The sequence below is a fragment of the Euleptes europaea genome, chromosome 1 (genome assembly GCF_029931775.1).
Source record: "Euleptes europaea isolate rEulEur1 chromosome 1, rEulEur1.hap1, whole genome shotgun sequence".
Lineage (NCBI taxonomy): Eukaryota > Metazoa > Chordata > Lepidosauria > Squamata > Sphaerodactylidae > Euleptes > Euleptes europaea.
This window is the reverse complement of record NC_079312.1, coordinates 18,428,338-18,444,117: the sequence shown is the minus strand read 5'-3', so window position 1 is coordinate 18,444,117 and position 15,780 is coordinate 18,428,338. Positions and strand designations below refer to the sequence as shown.

At 43.6% G+C, this 15,780-nt stretch overlaps 1 protein-coding gene across 1 annotated transcript; it reads right to left on the bottom strand.

Annotated features, from left to right (window-relative positions):
• Positions 1-2,685: 2,685 nt before the first annotated feature.
• Positions 2,686-13,415, bottom strand: LOC130472842 (zinc finger protein 271-like). The gene is made up of 9 exons (XM_056844305.1): positions 13,398-13,415; positions 12,141-12,267; positions 11,651-11,683; positions 9,935-10,036; positions 9,685-9,786; positions 7,650-7,766; positions 6,743-6,826; positions 6,464-6,565; positions 2,686-4,622 (listed from the first exon to the last, which is right to left on the bottom strand). The coding sequence occupies exons 1-9, from the start codon at positions 13,413-13,415 to the stop codon at positions 2,686-2,688; spliced, it is 2,622 nt and encodes an 873-aa protein (XP_056700283.1).
• Between the last annotated feature and the right edge of the window lie 2,365 nt (positions 13,416-15,780).

Here is a 15,780-nt window from a genome sequence, read left to right as displayed (position 1 = left end):
GGACAGCGAAGGTTGCCACCGGCCCCTGTCCCCCCCCCTCCCCTTTCCATGCTCACCCGGACAAAACCTCTGCCCAAGTATTTCCTTTTGCTAATGCTGCTCCCCTGCAGCGGCTAAACCTTTTCTTCCTTGGTCCGGAGGCAACTATTCTCAGCAGCCTCCTCCTTCCCAGGGACTCCACGCGACCCTCCCCAAGCAGGCATCGAGTTGATGTTTAGGAAGTCTCCTTATCCTTCTTTTTTTACCGTTGCACCATTTCTGTCTTATTTTTGGCTTCTTCGCCACTTCCTATCACGTGTCAGAAGCCACGCCAGACTCCGGGCAACCCAAAACTAATGCAATCCGCTGCCGGAGGGCATGGATGAAAAGGGGAGGGGGAGAGCCGTGTTTGGGAAGGGGCGCTTAAATGTAGGGGTGCTGCGAGTTCACAGCCTCTCCTTCCCTTCTGCCTCTTGTTTCCCAGAGCAAAACAATCCCAAACGGCGTGAATGCCGTGCAAACTTGCATTCTGGAGGGATGGCTGCGTTGCAGTAAAATAAAACGAAATTCACTGGAACATGGATTTATTCCAGCATGGTTTCAGAGAATACCTGTGCTGGCCTGCAATACAAGAGCTAGATCAGAGTCCAGTAGCACCTTAGAGACCTACAAGATTTTCAGTTTGTATGCTCTCAAAAGTCAAAGCTCTCTTCCTTAGATACCAGCATCAGCTTTTATCTTTTTAAAAAAATGTTTAGGTGTTCATACGTTTTTTTGGCGGGGTCTTTTTTTTTGGGGTGGGGGGGAGGCAAGCTTAAAATGGGATGTAGAATGGCATACTATGACCTGATCTCATCACATCTTGGAAGCTAAGCAGGGTCTGTACTTCGATGGGAGGCCACCAAGGAGGACTTAACAGAGGAAGGCAATGGCAAACCACCTCTGCTTAATCACTTGCCTGGAAAACCCTATGGGGTCACCCTAAGTCAGCTGTGATTTGACTGCACTTTACACACACAGGCTTAAAATGGTGAAGTTCTTCCTTGATTGACAGGTTTAAATGCCTAGCAATCCTACACGTTTTACTTAGAATCCTATTATGGGTTATTCAAAGAGGCTGATTCCCAGGATACTTAGGATTGCCCCAAAATAAACTACAGCCTGGGGTTGGTTAGGCTGAAGGAGGTGTTTAAGAACAGTGAATTTGAGCGGAAACAGAAATACCATCTGACTTCCCTGCTTTGCAGAGAAAAACGAGTGATTAAAATGTGGAATTCACTGCCAGGGGATGTAGCGATAGCCACAAGCATACCCAGCTTTAAAAGGGAATTAGATTCATGGAGGATAGATCAATCAGTGGATACAGGCCATGGTGACTAAAAGGAGCTTCCACATTCAGATGCAATAAACCTCTGACTACCAGTGCCAGGAGGCAACATCAGGAGAAGGCCTTGGCCTCTGCACTCTGTTCGTTGACCTTCCAGGAGTTATTGGTTGGCCACTGTATGAGACAGGATGCTGGACTAGATGGACCACTGGTCTGATCCAGCAGGGCTCTTCTTGCATTCTAAAAAAAATAGATCCAGTAATGTGTGTTTGTGTTAAGTGCCGACAAGTCGCCTCCGACTCATGATGACTCTATGAATCAATGTCCTCCAAAATGTCCTGTCTTTGACAGCCTTGCTCAGATCTTGCATATTGAGGGCTGTGGCTTCCTTTATTGAGTCAATCCATCTCTTGTTGGGTCTTCCTCTTTTCTTGCTGCCCTCAACTTTTCCTAGCATGACTGTCTTTTCTAGTGACTCTTGTTTTCTCATACGATAGCCTCAGTTTAGTCATTTTAGCTTCTAGGGTCAGTTCAGGCTTGATTTGATCTATAACCCACTGATTTGTTTGTTTTTTGGCAGTTCACAGCATCCGTAACACTCTCCTCCAACACCAAATTTCAAAGGAATAACCACACCATATTGGTCAGAATGTCAAACACTTTACTAAATAAGTTACATAAGGCATTTGCAGCCAAAGTAATCCAAACAAGTATTTTTTCACACATCTCACATATAAATGCCATAGGATTAAACAAAAAGGAAAAGGACAGACAGACAACCCTCTGGAATTCAGTTCTAATAAAAACAGTCAAAAGCAGGATTTGAAATGGTAAAGGAAAACCGTCCATTAAAAACTGGGCTGCACATAAATTGGGCCCACAGATATTGGCAGCACTGACATTTATGTGCAAATTACATTGGAGAAATGCTACAAAGACCACTGGGAACAGCAGGAACCATTAGAAGACTGTGTTTCATTTTGTTCTCTAGGGAGGATTTGTGTGACACCGACAACTTACCTCTTCACACCTTCCTTATCTAGTAATTTTTTCTTCTTAATGTTTCAGTAAGGCTAAACCTGTAGAAGATTTTGTCACAGTGTATGTATGTGTTTTTCCTCTGGAATATCAGTGAGGTAATGTGAACTCTGACCAAAAGTGTGGGGTTTCTTTTAAAATCCACTCGCAACTGAACTCACCAATGCTGCCAAAACCAATCTGAACTAGACTTTTTCAGGTTGCTCTTAATATTCCTTGAGCTCTTAAGCCACTTTTTGTGTCTGTAATACCGCTCCTGAAGGGTACCATCAGCTATTCTTACCCACTTAAAAGTTTTTAGTGTAGACAGAACGCCTGAGTGAATTTTCTTGAGTGTGGCTCTATCTTGCATGGATTTTTTCATGCCTCTTCAGGTAGGCTTTACTCCTGAAACTTTTACCACAGAGGGAGCACACATGAGGTTTTTCTCCGGTATGAATCCTCTCGTGGTGAATGAGGTTTGATTTCCGGTTGAAACTTTTGCCACAGGCCGAGCAAGTGTGTGGTTTCTCTCCTGTGTGGCTCCTCTCGTGGGAAGTCAGGCTTGATTTTTGCTTAAAGCTTTTCTCACAGAGGGAGCACGAATATGGTTTCTCCCCTGTATGGATTCTCCCGTGGATAATCAGGTGCTCCTTACGACTGAAACTTCTACCACAGACTGAGCACGTATATGGTTTTTCTTGCGTGTGGATTTTTTGGTGTTCAATATAGCTTGTTCTGTGTTTGAACCTTTTCCCACAGGCTGAGCAGGTATATGGTTTTTCTCCTGTATGAATTCTCTCGTGTATAACCACCTGTGATTTATTACCAAAGCTTTTCCCACAAACTGAGCACGGATATGGTTTCTCTCCCGTGTGGGTTCTCATGTGTCCGAGAAGGTTTGCTTTGCAACTGAAGCTTTTACCACAGACAGAGCATGCAAAGGGAGTCTCTCCTGTATGGATTCTTTCATGACTGGTGAGGTTTGATCTTTGTTTGAAGCTTTTACCACAGAATGAGCACGCGTAAGGTCTTTCTTCTGTGTGAGTTCTTTCATGCGAAATAAGGTTTGTTCTCCCACTGCAACCTTTCCCACAGACTGAGCATTTGTATGGAGTCTCCCCTGTATGGACTCGCTCGTGTCTAATAAGGCTTACTTTGTGAATAAAGGTCTTCCCACAGATGGAGCACGTATAGGTTTTTTCTTGTGTATGGGTTTTTTCATGGCTAATAAGATTTGATCTTTGGCTAAAGCTTTTCCCACAGACCGAGCATATGTATGATTTGCCTTCAGTATGGCTTCTCTCATGGACTGTCAGGTAACTTTTCCAGTTGAAGCTCTTCCCGCAGACTGAGCAGGCATATGGTTTCTCTCCTCTATGGATTCCCTCATGACCTAGAAGGCAGTCTTTACGACTGAAGCTTTTGCCACAGATGGAGCATTTATATGGGATCTCTCCGGTATGAATTCTTTCATGCTGAAGGAGACCAGAGCACTGGCTGAAGCTTTTGCCACACACTGGGCACGTATATGGTTTCTCACCCATATGAATTCTCTCATGTCTGATAAGGCTAGCTTTGCGGCTAAAGCTTTTCTCACAGACTGAGCAAGCGTATGGTTTTTCTCCTGTGTGGGTGATCTTGTGTGCTATTAGGCCAGAGCTCTGACAAAAGCTTTTACCACACACAGAGCATTTATATGGTTTCTCCCCTGTATGAATTCTCTCATGCCTAACAAGGAGTGCTTTTCGACTCAAGTTTTTACCACAGACAGAGCATGAAAATGGTTTTTCTCCGGTATGGGTCCTTTCATGGCTAATGAGATGTGATCTCTGATTGAAGCTTTTCCCACAGCCCGAGCATATATATGGTTTCTCTCCTGTGTGGTTTATTTTGTGTCTAATAAGATGTGACCTCCGAAGGAATTTTTTCCCACAGAATGAACATGTATACAGTTTCTCTCCTGTGTGGCTTCTCCCATGGGAAAACAGGTAATATCTCCAGCTAGATTTCTTCTCACTGTCCAAGTGTTTATAAGAGTCCTCTTCTTTAAGAAGCATTCTCCCAGGCTTGTGAATACTTTTTTGGACTTGGGTTTCACTGACGTCAGCTCCCGCGCAAAATAAAACCTTTCCATCTCTCTTCCCTGGCATGTTCCCTTGGGGACTCTTTGCTTTGCCTTCAATCCCAGACACCTGCTTTGGATACTGGGAGGCAGTTCCTAACAATGTCACATTTACTATCACTTCTTTCGTGTTTTCTGACAGGAGGTCATCTTCCTCTTTTATGCACCCATTGCCTGTTCGAATAGAGAAAATCATGATCAATGGAATACTCGGACCAAAATATTAATAGGGGTTTATGTACCTCAAATGTACATCTGCTTTGTGCATACACACACACACAGCTACTTTACACCAAATCAGACTATTATCTACCAAGGTCAGTATACTCTACTCTGACTGGCAGATGCTCTTCAGTTTCTCTAGTGGAGGTCTTTCACATCACCTACAACCAGATCCTTTTAAGATGGAGATGGCAGGAACAGAACCTGGGACCTTTCAAATGCAAAGCAAGATGCTCTACTGGTGAGCCATGGCCTCACACCCCAAGACGATATTCAGAGGGAAACACCAGGAGCTTCAGACCAAGGGATCCCAGTTTGATTTGCACTTCCTGCTTCCAATTGGCTGCAGCTGCTTGGGTGGCAACTGATGAGACAAGTTGAGCACACCTCAGACAAGACACAGTTTAGAGCATGTCCCCTTGCTGTATCACAGTCCAGATGCCCAAATTAGTACAGGAAGCAATGGTTTTGTGTCACGTTAGGATTTTTCCCCTCTTAGCTTTATGCCCCAGATCCCATCTTATGAACATACAAAACACTGTAAAACAGAATTGTTCAGGAGGGCATTTGTATAAAGGTGATAGGGCTATGACCTAACCTGGATGGCCCAGGCTAGCCCAATCTTGTCAGATCTCAGAAGCTAAGCAGGGTCAGCTCAACCCTAGTAAATACTTGGAAGGGAGAACCCCAAGTCCAGGGTCGCTACACAGAGGCAGGCAATAGAAACCACTTGTTTGTCTCTTGCCTTGAAAACCCCTTGAGGGGTCGCCACAAGTCAGCTGTGATTTTACACACACACACACACACACACACACACACAGAGAGAGAGAGAGAGAGAGAGAGAGAGAGAGGACATATCTGTTTGCTGTTATGCTGTCGCTGCATTATTTTCTACTGATGTAATACCATTTTTCCACATTGTATCTGCATTCTGAATCATATCTAATAGCTTATGCTTGTTTTGGATTTCTATAGTTCTAGCCGTAGTATATTACTTATCAGATGTCTCGTCCTACTGATCACATCACCCTATAATGTGTAATCTTGAGTCTCAGTGAGAAAGGTGGACTGTATAAACATAAGTAAAATAAATAAAAATAAATGAAACCACCTTATACAAAATGAGACCCCCCCGGGTGACCCATCTAACTCAATATTTTCTACTGTGCTCAGGTGACGGTTCTCCAGAGGCAAAGATAAGTCTTTCCCAGCTTGGTTTTAAATAGAGCTTGCAACTATTTTTTGCCAGCATTCTTCAATGGCTATTAATAGATGGCATCTTCAGGAACTTGCAAATATATTAGTCTGTGGAAATAGTAAATTGTGTTTATACTCTTGATATATTTCCTTTTAAAATATATATGTTTATGCACTTTAAAGAACCAATATCACGTTTAAGTTTTAGAGGACAATGAAGAAAACTATTTAGTTAAAACACATTTGGTCTATATGATTTTTGTATCTCAATACTTTCTGACTTTGGTCTGGATAACATTTTATTTTTGAATGCTTTTTGACCTCTGTCTCTCTCTCTCTATATATATCTTGTGTACTTATTCAAGCATAATTGTTTTACTAGTATACGTTTTTGCAATTAATTTAATCTGCTCCTCAACCATTTCTGATTTACCAAAACGTTTTGGGGAAGCCAAACCAAGGGAAACAGCCATATCCAGACACCCCAGATGACCTGTGTTCAGAACTGTTATTATTATTAGACTGGCATTATTTGGAAAATCAGCAGTCATCCATAGTTGCTAACTGTCTCGATTGTAGCCCATGATACCACTCACCCAATGGGACTCTTGGGACAGTCACACTTTCCTCAGGTATCTGGGGATCAGGGAGCCACGGCTCTTCTTTTGGCTCGAGTTTTATTATTACAGCAGGAAACCCTGTTTTGGGGTGGGGGGAGACAAAAGGTCACTTTGTGTTGTCCCAGATACCCAGAACAAAAGGAGAGCAAAAAGTACGCTAAGGGTGGGGCAACAGGACGAGAGGCAAGCCTTTAAAACTCTGAATCTAGAGCCAACTGTGAACCCCAAATTTGATGAACTCCTTCCTACCTTCACCTGATTGGTCATCAGCAAGGTTTGCACTTTCCTCAGGTCCCTGGATCCAAGGCTCCTCTTCCTTTATGATAACATCAGGAAATCCTGAATGGAGAGAGAGAGAAAGAGAGGTAAGATGAGGTAGTTAGATGTGCAAAATTCAGACAGCCTGCGGTGTTAGCAGAGCACAACTGGTTGGAAGGATTTTTGTTTTAGAGCGAATGGTTTGTTATGCTTTGGCTTGTTGGGACTCCTCACCTGTGCTGTAGTCCGATAGGATATTTCCCTCCTCCACACCCAGTTGATCTGGCACCTTTGGCTCTTCCACCTTTTCCACCTGTGAGATTGTGGTCAAGTTAGGAAAGCAAGATTCTGCCCAGGGAAGAAAGAAATGCACTTTGTTAAGAAATAAAATTCTGTTATAAAAATTAGTTACTTCTTTACTGAACTAAACTCTGCCCTTCTCTGTAATGGCAAAGATGAAGACAGCTTATGGATATAAGAACATGAATCTGGATGTATATCCTATGCTGTACTGTACTTGATATTAAAGGCCCATGATCTCTTAAGCCCAAATCCTCACTCTGCCATGACACGTGTTGGGTAATGTTAGAAGTGCCGGGAGAGAGACTGTTGCCATCAAAGTAGAACTTTACCCCCTGCTCTGTTCCCTTCCCTTGTGGATCAGTTGGTTCCTGCCAGGTAGATTGGTAGAATTTTTGTATATATGCATGGCTGTGGTTTTCTATATTGTAAGGCACTGAGTCCACACACAGCAGAGAAAAGTGGGATAAAAGTGTCCAAATAAATAAACAGAAATAATGTTCTCTCAACCTAACCTACCTCACAGAGTTGAACATTAAATATATGCTGCCCTGAACTTCTTGGCTGAAGGGCGAGACAAAAATGTCATAGATAGATTACTCACCTAAGTGGTAATCAAATGGAATATCCTTTTCTTCTGATCCCACCTGATGCAGAATTCCTGGTGGTTCCCCTTTTTCCAGCTGAGACATTGTGTCTAGACGAGGAATGGGAGATTTTGCTAAGGAACCATAGATACACCAAATTAAAAATTCCTTCAGATTAACTGTGTATTTGAATTTGGTTCCAGTGCGGTGTCGTGGTCAGACAGCCAGACTAGGATCCAAAGATTCAAATCCCACTCTGCCTTGGAAGCTTGCTGGGTGACCTGGGGCTGGTCTCACTCTCTTAGCCTAATCTACCTCATAGGGTTGTTGTTGTGGGGATAAAATGGAGAAGGGATAAATATGTGGCAAGCCATTCCAAGTCCCCATTGGGAAGAAAAGTGGGGTATAAATGAAGTACAGGAGCCCCGTGGTGCAGAGTGGTAAGCTGCAGTACTGCAGTCCAAGCTCTGACCACAACCTGAGTTCGATCCCAACGGAAGTTGGTTTCAGGTAGCCGGCTCAAGGTTGACTCAGCCTTCCATCCTTCCGAGGTCGGTAAAAGGAGTACCCAGCTTGCTGGGGGTAAAGAGAAGATGACTGGGGAAGGCACAGGCAAACTACCCTGTAAACAAAGTCTGCCTAGTAAACGTCGAAAAGTGATGTCACCCCATGGGTCAGGAATGACCTGGTGCTTGCACAGGGGACCTTTACCTTTTTAAATGAAGTACATAAATAAATAGCAAATCTGGTTACTTGCTTGTTGAACATAATGCACCTTAGGTCATCCCTGCTTCTCAGAAGAGATAGTACAGTTTCTGCAAAACTACCAATACAACAAGAGCTTTAAAACATAGAAAGGGGCGCTACTGTGTATTGGGGAGGTGGGAAGGGGAGCCTTATTGGCATTTTTCAAATCCCCTCTTTGCCCTAACTTACTTCACACCATTATTGTGAGGATAAAACGGCAGTGCATGGAAGAACGTACACCATCCCGCACTCCTTCAAGGAAGTACAAAAGAGCAAGAGTCCAGTAGCACCTTAAAGACTAACAAAAATATTTTCTGGCTGGGTATGAGCTTTCGTGAGCCACAGCTCACTTCTTCAGATACAGCTAGAATGTGAATCCATCTGTCTTTAAGTAGAGGAGAGTGAATTCAGACAAGCGTATGTAAATGTTAACAGTATGTACATGTGACTAGCAGGCGTGATGGGATTAGGTGTGCTATGCAGAAGAGTCTGTGATGGCCAGGGGAGAGATGGGTGTGGAGAAATCAGCATTGGTCATGAGCCATGAATGCAAGGTCTTTATTCAGCCCAGGTAAATGCATTGTCTTTAGTTTGAATATCAACTGTAATTCAGCAGTTTCTTTCCAATCTCCCTTTGAAATTCCTTTGTAAGAGAACTGCTACTCTTAAATCTGCAACAGAATGTCCTGGAAGGTTGAAATGTTCCCCCACTGGTTTTTGAATATTGTGGTTTCTGATGTCAGACTTATGTCCATTTAATCTTTGTCTAAGAGACTGACCTGTTTGTCCAATGTAGATTGTGGAAGGGCATTGCTGGCATGTGATGGCATAAATCACATTAGAAGATGAGCAGGAGTATGAACCTGAGATAGTATGGCTGACATTGGTGGGTCCAGAGATCCTTCAAGGAAGAGTGGGATAAAAAGGTACTAAATAAATAACTCTCTTATAGCAACTGAGGTGCAGCCTGCATGAAGAATTGCACTGCCCTCGGCAACACAATAATGCAATTTAAATGCTTGGAAAATAGTATATCCTCCACTTTCTTTGGAGTAACCATCTGGATCTCACCCAACAAAGGAGTAAATGCACACAAATTGAGGGGGGGGATTGTACAAAAAGTCCTTCTCTTTTTATTTATTACACTGATACCCTGCCTGACTTCAAAATAGCATATATATGGGTCTTTTGGTTGTGTCACATCCAGTCAGCTTGTAGAGACAGATCCCCTGCCCTCTTAGCATCAACAGTCAGCTGCACCACACATCACTCAATTGTTTCCTAGTCTCCGACACCATCCTTTACCTAAACTGCTTTCTGGGAAGATTTTATTGGGCTCAGATTCCAGGTGATTCAGAGTCTGTTGCTCCTCTTCCATTTCCAGTTTTATCATCACATCAGGGAACTCTGTTCATGAGAAAAATGTCGGAAGAAATGGTTCAGTGCCAGACCTGGATCAGGCGCAGACAAAGCACCAAGGAGAGCTTTGCACATATTCCCACCGAGTTCAGAACAACATGCAAGGCCTTCAATGGGGTAAACTTCCTGTTCTCACCTGCATTAGAATCCCTTTGCTCTAAAGCTGGCTGATCTGGAATCCATGGATCTTCCTCTTGTTCCAGCTGGGAGATCAAGTCTGGCTTCACTGAGAGAAATCCTGCCCAAGAATCAAAGAAACAGAAGTCACGAGGAAGTATTTCAGGTTTGAACTACACTGTATACAAAGAAGGATCATGGAATATGGCCAGCTGTCAGGTCCGTGCTACCTACTAGAATACAGGTTCAGGACATATGCAGGCCAGGGGCTGGCTTCCAGTCAAGGCCAGAGTCTGGCTGCTTCTCAAGGTCTGATTCTCATGCTTGCAAATCCTGTGTAGTTTCGGTTCCTCTGGTTATCTCAGTTGTGTGATGTTATGGCTTCCCTCCCTGGGAACCGCTATCTCGAAGTTACTTCGCTGTTTTGCTTTCTCTGCCTAGAATGCTTTTAACCTGTACCTCGCATACCTAGAGTCATTAGCAGCCTCACCTGTGTGTGAGGCAGTCAGCTTCTTTTAATCTGTCTTTTTGCTCCTAATAAAGTAGCATTGCTTAGGATCACCTGCCTGGGCGTGTGTGCTTTTTTGGGATGCTAGGGATAGACACCTGAGTCTGACATTCATATGTCCTGAACCTGTATTCTAGTAGGAAGCACGGACCTGACACCAGCCTTATCTACATTTGGGTGGGAGGGTCTATCTTCTGCTTTTGAGTTATTCTTCACTGAAGTCAGTGGTTCTCTCTTATTTCCTAATTACAGGTAATCCTTTCCTTGTCTCCTCTGCAGAGAAACTCCTTCCTGGAACCTGCAAAGGATTCTGGGACAGCAAAGGATTCTGGAACAGAGGAGCACTTTACTTATTTAAAACATTTATACCCTGTACTCTCAGCCAAACCTACTTCCAAGGTACTTTTACAGAGCCTGTAAAAACACAGACACATACAAATTAATAAGTATTAAAAAATAGAGAATTAAATCATAATAAAAGGCAGGCAGCTGGACAACCAGCAGCCACATTCTTGCTCACTCAGTAATAAAGCAGACAGAAATAAAACCAGTCAACATAAAAATATTTAAAAGATTACAAGCATTAAGGATTACTAAAGCCATCCATAGGGCAGTCAATCACTTCCTTGAAGGAGCTCAGGGCAGAGGACATGGTTTTCCCTTCCGCATTTTGTCCTCAAAACAACTCTGTGAGGTAGATTAGGCTAAGTGTGTGTGACTGACCCAAAGTCCCTCAGAAAGCTTTATGGCAGAGGTGAGATTTGAACCTGGGTCTCCCAGATCCTCCTCCAACACTAACCACTACACCACACTGGTTCTCTAATCAAGAGGGAAGGGAAACAGCAAAAATCTCTGTTCATATGAAATGTGAGCTAGGCCTGTGAGATCTCATCATCACCCTGAGTATTATTCTTCTAAAAAACCAAACCATTGCTGAGGTGGTCCATAAATATGGGTCATTCCATATTAAAGGCATGGATCTAGACTGACCTCCTTTGACCAAGTGGGTGGGGGAAGGGCATTAGGGCAAGTGGGACGGACCTTCTGCCCAGTTCTAAGATGGGTTGCACCTCTGGACTCTGCCTTGGACCCAGGAGGGGTGGCACCGGAGGAAGTGAATGCCTTCCACACACCTGGGTCACTGCATCCTTCCTTTGGAGCTCACCTTGGCCCTAGCTGGGGCAGTATGGGAAGACGGAGCTTGGAATGGCATTGAACTGGCCTTACCTTCAGGCTGAGATGATTCAACTCTGACTTGAACTGAGTATAACAAAAAGGGTTTATGGAAAAAGTGTAATCTGGAGTCTCATCAAGTCAGTGGTCCCAGTTGTCTGTTGTCATCCAAGTTTACTTCAGGTGGGGATACTGTTAGCCAAAGCCATTTAACTATTCCTTTTGAGGGGGCCATCAAGTCACAGCCAACTTACGGCAACCCTTCATGGGGTTTTCAAGGCAAGAGATGTTCAGAGGTGGTTTGCCATTGCCTGCCTCCACGTTGCGACCTTGGTATTCCTTTGTGATCTCTCATCCAAGTACTAACCAGGGCTGACCCTGCATGACTTCTGAAATCTGACAAGATCAGTCAGCAGAATACCCTAGGCTGTTCTGCTCATGGCATTTACCCATCTAAAGGCAGTGAAATTCCTCTCAGGGAAAATGAGGTGTTTTCTAAGAGCTTAGTCAACCAAAACACAAAAAAAGAAAAAGAGGTCTCTACCCAAGGAGGCCATATTTTCAAAGTTTTCCTGCATGACGTCCCGGTAAAGAGCCTTTTGATGAGGATCCAACAGAGTCCACTGACTCTCTGTGAAATACACAGCTACATCTTCAAAAGACATATGGCCCTGAAGGAGGGGGAAATAAGAAGAGATGTATTATATACATAGTAATACAATGCTTTGAAGTAGAAATGATGGGGAGCCATGTCTATCCCATTCACATATGGAACAGGGGTCAGGGTCTGCTTTCACACAAAAAAGTGGGGGGGGGAGGCTAAACCTCTTTCCTCCCCCATTTTGCTCTGCTTTGTACAGTCCATTACCAAATGAAGTACTTTGAGGGAAGGAAAGAGGTTTAAGCTCTCCTTATCCATGCATCCCTTTATAAATAACCCATAAAGACATGCATGTGATTGGTCCATCAGATCTACTTTAGTTTTCAGTAATCCTTATGGGTGGGACTTGTAAATTAGGCCAGTATTACTAAAACGATTTGCAAAAGACCACCAAGTGAGCTCAGAGCTGAACTGAGGTATGAACTGGGAATTCCTGGCTCAGAGCTTATGCCCCTAACAACCACACGTCCTCCAGTCCCCAGAAAGGAAAACATAACTTCATTTAGACTGGCATGGCCTGGAAATGATCCCAGGATTTCAACCCAGGAAAACTTGCAAGTTCCCCATGGCTTTCGCTTTTCAAGGTATTTTGAAATTTACTTTGGTTTCCTTCCCTGTGTCATTAAGTGAGGTGCCTTTGAGCTTGACCAGAAGACAGAAATCTGTGCCCCGTACTCCATTTGGAAATGAAAAGAAGCTTCACACCACACACTGGAGCTGCAGCCTCTTCTACTTTCTAAAGGAAGGTGGGAAGTCACCCACATGATCCATACCTGAGGAAAACTAGCTGCGGCCCTTTCCATTTTCTGGAAGCGGGGAGAAAGATCCAGCAACGAAAGGGGATGTCGTTTTGCAGCTTGCCAGGCCAGGAAGAGCAATGTCGAGCGGGGCTTCGGTCAATCCCATTGTAGCATACCTGTACAGAGGACACCACAATCCAAAGCAGAAGATGAGAAAGTGTGGTTGCAAAACAAAAGCTTTATACAACACCATAGTTTGTCTTCGGATGAGGAGAAGAAACCTTGGAGGACAAGGATGAGCTGAGTCCTTGATAATATCGGCTTAGATTCCACTCCAGGGGCAGTTGGGTTTTTGCATTCTCTGGCAGTTGGGAGAAAATGGTTAGCAGGACTGTCTTACCGGCTGAGGAGACAGCATGGCTTTAGGCCTGGATTCACCAGGACTTCACCCTAGTAACCCCCCACCCTCCAAATAAGGACTCAGACTCAGGATACATGAAGTAATAATGACAGATTTGACTCTAGGCATGGGCAGAATGCGTTCTTTTCATCCACCGAGTAATGTCAGCCCTCCAGAGTCCGAAAGCCACAGACCATACAAGGCCTTTGGCCCTGGGTTTGTGCTACTGTAAAACAATCTCCTGCCCTTTTGAAGTCATACCTGGATAGTTGCCCCTCGGCGAGCAGCAGAGTCCAACGGTCAGATCAGTTTCCTCAATAAGGAGGGAGCTTACATCAGCAACCATTAAGTCACATTCACCGTCAGGAGCGATGGACAGTCGTGCCCCCCCCCCCAATCTTGAAACAGACCCTGTTTTATTTAATTAAATTTGACCCATGAAAGATTTATGTTCCACTTTTCTCCTGATCAACGGGACTCGAAGCAGTTTTACATCAAGTTTAAAAAACAAACACAAGCCTATGACTTTCAGCCATTTCAACTCAAATGGAGTCCACAGCCTAGGCGCCACTGACCAGATGGTCCCCATCGCTTGGGATGCTCCAAGACAAAAATACTTGCTATGATGCAATCTGATGATTGTTTCCCCACAGTGCTTTCCTTTTACAGTATGTAGTTGCCCATGGTGAAATTTTAAAGAAGAAAATCAACATGGGGAGAGAGGGACTATTCCCATCTTCCATTTCCCATCTTCCACTGAGGTAAAATGGGTGCCAAAGATAGCACTGGGGAAAGAGCTGGGGAAAACCACCTGGGAACCAGCAAACTTAGTACTGTTTCAGATTAACATTCCCTGCACAATAGGTATTAATACCAGAAATTGATGAAAATGTGGACAGGTCAAATCAACGGACCACCATCCTGGAGTGCGGTGGAGTCTGATCTGGAGAACCGGGTTCGATTCCCCACTCCTCCACATGAGCGGCGGAGGCTAATCTGGTGAACTGGATTGGTTTCCCCACTCCTACACACGAAGCCAGCTGGGTGACCTTGGGCTAGTCACACTCTCTCAGCCCCACCTGCCTCACAGGGTGTCTGTTGTGGGGAGGGGAAGGGAAGGTGACTGTAAGCCGGTTTGAGTCTTCCTTAAGTGGCAGAGAAAGTCGGCATATAAAAACCAACTCTTCTTGTTCTTGGGGAGAGGCATTTTTTTCTTCTGTCCCATTCCCCCCCCCCTTCCAGGTTTATTTAAAAACGCGATTTAACCAAAGGCAGAAGTGAGATGACCCCACAAACAGCGATCCCCCTCCTTCCAACCACCCTCAAATCTAAACAACAAGAGTTCATTTTCAAACAGTATAATACACTTTTATTATGTAATAGGTAGATAATCGGATTGACTTCCATACCTTAACAATTACATATTTAGATATATTACTTAATACTCATGCTTGTCATACGGTATTGTATTCGACTTAAGTTTATTTTTCTATTGAATCTGCATTATTGTTTTTGCATATTAAACGGTTTTAACCCTTCCCTTCTTTTCCCTTCTGTATCCTCCTAATTATAAAAATAAACCTTAAAAAAAAAAGAGAGTTCTCAACATGATTCTATCCTAAAAGAAAACAAATTGTTAGAGGATCATGGGGAGGACACAAAAGAGTAGAAGACCGCAGCCTTTCGCCCAGTTCAGATTGAGGACTCAGGAATTTTTTTTTTTTTTTGCAATGCACAAATGTCTACGGGGGGGGGAAGGCCATTCCTGGATCAGCAGAGACCCCCATCGCCTTCCCTTTCTTTTTTTAATAGATTTTTATTATTTTTGTAATAATAATAAAAAATAATATTAACAATATTAATAATGATAAAAAATGAAATCATAATACAAACAGAAAAACAACATAAAAATACAAAATCACAAAAAGAGCACTTTTACAACCAATACAATTACAATGCATAATATAATTTGTAGAATATATAGTGCCCTGATCCACCACCGTTGGACTTCCGGAGAGGCGTTTTAACAGTGTTTAATAAATCAATTATTATTTCTAATTTATACCAAAAAAAACATTAATCTATAATTCATTAAATATACTTATAAAATTCGCCTTCCTTTTCTCACCAGCGGAGCAATCTGTTCTGTTTTTATCCCTCCTCCTGCTGCAGGCAGATCCCCGCTTCCTCTGTCTTGCACCGATTTAAAAGGAGTCTTTGCAACTCCTAGGAATGCTGCTTTGCTTTTATTAGCGGGGATGCGGGCGAGTGTTTTGCAAGCACCCGTTTGAACGTTGCACAGCTTGCTTATTGCGTGACTTGCTTTCCGCTTCCCATCATGTGACGGTGGCCAAGCCAGATCCCTGGCAGTAGAAAGGCATCA